This window comes from Priapulus caudatus, unplaced genomic scaffold, assembly GCF_000485595.1.
Source record: "Priapulus caudatus unplaced genomic scaffold, Priapulus_caudatus-5.0.1 Scaffold218, whole genome shotgun sequence".
Taxonomy (NCBI): domain Eukaryota; kingdom Metazoa; phylum Priapulida; class Priapulimorpha; order Priapulimorphida; family Priapulidae; genus Priapulus; species Priapulus caudatus.
Window position 1 is genome coordinate 184,499 of NW_014577279.1, and position 4,752 is coordinate 189,250.

The 4,752-nt window shown below is 41.2% G+C and overlaps 1 protein-coding gene across 1 annotated transcript in view; it reads left to right on the top strand.

Annotated features, from left to right (window-relative positions):
* The window catches only part of LOC106807484 (ATP-binding cassette sub-family A member 2-like), a gene marked incomplete at its 3' end in the record, with an annotated part of 32,621 nt that extends 28,096 nt beyond the window's left edge, over window positions 1-4,525 (top strand). The window contains 4 exon segments of the mRNA XM_014809816.1: window positions 1,160-1,218; window positions 3,029-3,206; window positions 3,894-4,015; window positions 4,506-4,525. Coding sequence (XP_014665302.1) covers window positions 1,160-1,218; window positions 3,029-3,206; window positions 3,894-4,015; window positions 4,506-4,525 — 379 coding nt within the window.
* Between the last annotated feature and the right edge of the window lie 227 nt (window positions 4,526-4,752).

The following is a 4,752-nucleotide window of genomic DNA, read 5'->3' on the forward strand; positions in this document are numbered from 1 at the left end:
GTATATAATGGGAGTTCCCGTCCCTATATATATACTCCTCGTTTCTATAATGTACGTTGATGGTTGCTCAATTAAAACTGACTTCTTCTCACTCACTCATTTGTGTCCTTTTTTGTGGTGAGCTACAGTGTCATTGACACTTTCATTTATGAGTTCAGTTCGTGTGCACTTAAAATCCAGCCATGATAGCATTATCGCACCTGTCATTTCACGTTGATTCACCCGATGAACTCATGTCTACCTGCGATCCCGCGACCCTGGCTCGGTCACGTAGCCACAACTGCTGACTATTCTTATCTAACATCTGCGTTTACGACAAAAAAATCAGCTGCAATGATTTGCTTATAGAGTGTGCGTATATGCGCGCGTGCCCTATGCTTTCTTTAAACGCATGTGCGCGTGCGTGTACCCGCGGCGGGTGTTGGAGTTTGTACGTGCGTGCGTGCGTGCGTGCGTGCGTGCGTGCGTGCGTGCGTTCGTGCATGCCGACATGCGTTCGGGCATGCGTGAAAGTGCGCGCGTGCGCGCGGAGGTGAAAGTGTGCGTGCGTGCGTGCGTGGATGGCGTGACTACGTATACGCTGTCATTTCACCAAGTGGCGAGATAGATAAGAGATGTTTCGCAAAAAGAAATGCGAAATTTATAAGCCTACGTGTATAGAAACACGTTTCCGCGGCGTGGCACGCTTGCAAATAATAATTATTCTTTTCGTCTCGCTCTGAAAAAAATGGAAAAGCAAAGCGACATTTGAACATTGTTTGCTTTGCAACTCTTGCGTTTTTGCTTAAGAACCCCCGTTATCACATCATGCGACTCGTATGTGTACAAGCGCGCCCATTTTGTGGTATTTTGCTGCGTCATGCATTTATAATTGTGGTATGTTAAGGGAGATTGGATGATTACCGACATCCTTTAATCAAAAATGTATTTGTAGGAATGCATCTGCAATTATACAATAAAAGTCGATGGGACAATGTGATTTCTTATTGATTTTTGCACTACAAACGGGTTTACTGGAAAGCATTACTTTATAAATGCATGGTATTACCAATTACTGTACTAATGTGATAAATGCATTCTTGTTGGTTTTAGCGTGTTACTGTCAAATATATTGCCTTTGACCAGTTCCACTCTCCTGATGTTTCCCTTCCAATTTCAGGCAATGACACAGACTATGGCTTGAATGATGAGGAATACGACATTGATGAGGAGAGGCTGGTAAGTACCTCCTTTGTTGGTTCATCTAACACAGTATTTTAACGTTACCTATAATCGACCTACCTGCCCAGAGTGGTTGACAGGTAGCTCTAGCCACTCAGCATTTATGATAGGGGCATTCTGAAAATGCTGTTCAATAACGAAGTGACACACAATTACCAGTCCTCACAAATTTTGTTTGCTGTTTGAACCAGAACGGACATAATATGAGACTTGAAATGATAATTCAAAAAAGCTTGTCCGAATGATGTCCAAAGTGTTTGAATCAAGTATTTGCTCATTATTGCTATAAATAATGAAAGTGTCAATGACACTGTAGCTCACCTTGGGTGTGATAGAAGAGGGAGGGGGATATATAAAGCAAGAGTATATATGGGAGAACTCTTTATATATCTCCCATTATATACTCTTGATAATGATGATGAGTAATTTTTGATGCGAAAATAAATGTTTCAGATCTGTTGGCATACAAGCTGATGGCGTTGACCGTAGGCAGACACTGAAATGCATAGTGAAATTGCCAAAATCTACCTAATTTGCATCATTTAAAAATAAAAATAAAAACCCGTGTGATATGTTTTGGGGCCAGTCCTTATTCATTCACATACCAGAATTGAGCAAAATCCGTTGAACCTGAACTGACTTATGGCCATTTCTATTTTTGCCAAAAAGTGGACGTCGCTTGAAAGTAGGTCGACTGGCGTGCTCCAAAATAGGACGTTCAAACCTCTCCCATAGGAGTAACAACTGTATGCAATTTGAAACATGTGGGTCAAACGGTACGTTCTTGAGTTATCGTTGACCGTAGGCAGACACTGAAATGCATAGGGGAATTGCCGAAATCTACCTAATTTGCATAATTTAAAAAAAATATCAAAACCTGTGTGATATGTTTTGGGGCCAGTCCTTATTCATTCACATACCAGAAATGAGCAAAATCCGTTGAACCTGATCTGACTTATGGCCATTTCTATTTTTGCAAAAAAGTGGACGTGGCTCAAAAGTAGGTTGACTGGCGTGCTCTAAAATAGGACGTTCAAACCTCTCCCATAGGAGTAACAACTATATGCAATTTGAAACATGTGGGTCAAACGGTTCCTGAGTTATCGTTGACTGTAGCCAAATGTTGACGGACGGACGGGCGTATGACGGACGACACCCCATGGCAATAGCTCATCTTGACGATGTCAAGGTGAGCTAAAAATGTAGGTACTCGCTAACATGGCTGAAACCACGGGCTCGGAGGGCCAGTGTTTTGCCAATGTCACTGGCCCTCCAAATAATTTACCGGCATATGCCAATGGGCTGGTGCTAATTTCGCGCCCTGCATGAAAAATGAATGAACTGTTCTAGTGTGACGGACCTAGCAACATTATGCAAGGGGTGTGGTTATATCACTCAGACAGCTAGGTCGCCTGGTTGAACACATAGCTGTGGCTAACTGTAATGTGAGCATGTAAAATTCTTGCATCGTTCTTCTTCCTTTTCTCTTAGAGTACAAAAGAGGGCAATAAGTTCAAACTGGCAGTAGACTGGTAGAGCCATTTCATTGTTTACATCTGTTGTATTATTGTGCATAGCCTGTAACTTGTAACGGCACGGTGCACAGATGTCAACATACCCACGAGTTGTTTATCTGAGGATTATAATTAGACTACAACCAAATGGCATAGGTGACTAAATTATCCTTTGAGAACCTGAAGTGATTAGACAATTTTCGAGGCTTTCTGAATAAAAAATGCACAAAACGACTGAGCTTAGGTGCAATCACACACTGACATACGTGCCTTTATCATTAATCTCCCACCAGGATAAGAAGGAGAGAGAGAAGCAGGGGAGTACACAGAGAATGCTGCATCTTTGGGCAGCCATGCAGAAGACAGTGTGTGGGAAGGAACCTCCCAGCTCTGATGGCTCTGTCGATAGTAGCTCCGACAGTGATGGCAGTGGCACGGCTAAAGGAGAAGCCACCGATATCTTCGGTTCAGGTAACAGCTAGTAGTGTCCCAATGATCAATTATAACAAAAAAAGTTTGCATATCATTTGCAGGCACTGATTAGGTAATCAACTATTAAAATGATCATTTCTGAAATAAACCGAAAAATAAATTTAGACTCACCTGCCAGCGTGAATATTACTTATTCCTTCAGCATAAAAGTCATTACGAGTTCCTGCTGTTATAGGCTATAAAACAGTGGATAAACAGCAAACGTGTGCCCGCCATCTTCAGAATTGCGATAATGAAATGTTCAAACAATTCATTCACAATTCCTCATCAACATTCACAAATATTTATGGACTGGTACCTATCTCGAAACGTATACAAAGGTAATTAACCTAGTGTAGGGACGGGGTTTCCGTCTCCCGAGTGCAAAAATCACACGCTCTGTTTGTTGACAATGATATGTAAATAATCTACTTTGAAATGCAGATCGGCACACTTATTGGTGGAAAGACTGTTGTGTGACTGTTCTATGACATACAATATGACAAGAACAGTTGTTTACATGTTAATGAGTACAACTTTTATTATTCTATTAACTGATTAACAGTAATTATGTATACTAGTATCCCCCAGCTTCTTCAAGTTAATGGAGCCTTTTTTTAAAAGAATTTTTAGGAAATTTATTACAAATATAAATAGATTGATAATTTATCGCTTTGCTTTCACCAGATTCGTCAGTATTTACGCAGAGGCAGAAGGAGTTGCTGGGCATTCTCATGCATGTGTTGTACAGCAACCCCAAGGTCCTTTACGCACCCAACAGTACAGCAGCAGACGACATCGTGGAGAAGGTATGCTACCAGGAGTGTCATAATATAGACTATATTCAATAATGTAATCAGATAATTGCTATCATCTATATTATGACACTCCTGATACTACTACATATAGGTTTATTGATAGGAGTCCGGCATAGCAACAAGTCTAATATGTCTAATAAGTCTAATGTCTAAGGGGCCATGGTTATCTCGCTGTGAGTGCTAGGTTAATCATTAATCAGAAATGACATTATGTCAAAAGTAATCACAGCTGGTAATTAAGGCATGTCAGAGGATTTATTGGATGTCACAATTTAGATTCAGCTATGGAGGTATGCCGGATGTGTTGAAGACTTGGGGAGAACCCTGTATAAGTGTGTGTGTGTGTGTGTGTGTGCGTGCGTGCATGCGCGAGTGCATGCGTGCGTGCATGCATGCTTGTGTGTGTGCGTACGTGCATGTGTGTGTGCGTACGTGCATGCATGTATAGAAATGTTCATGCTCCTATTGGTAATTCTGGCAGGCAAACAGCACCTTTGTGTTGTTTGACACCATTACTCAGTATGCCAACAAGTGGTTGAACGTGTCTCGGGAGATACGAGATTACCACCAGCTAAACAGCACGCAGGACAACCTAGCTCAACTGAAAGAGGTATATTGGAAAACTATCGAAGAATATTCAAAGAATATTAGAAGAATATCAAAACGGTATGGTGCTAAACCCTGATTAGTTTTTGGCACCTGTTATTCCTATAGATTAAGCCATTATT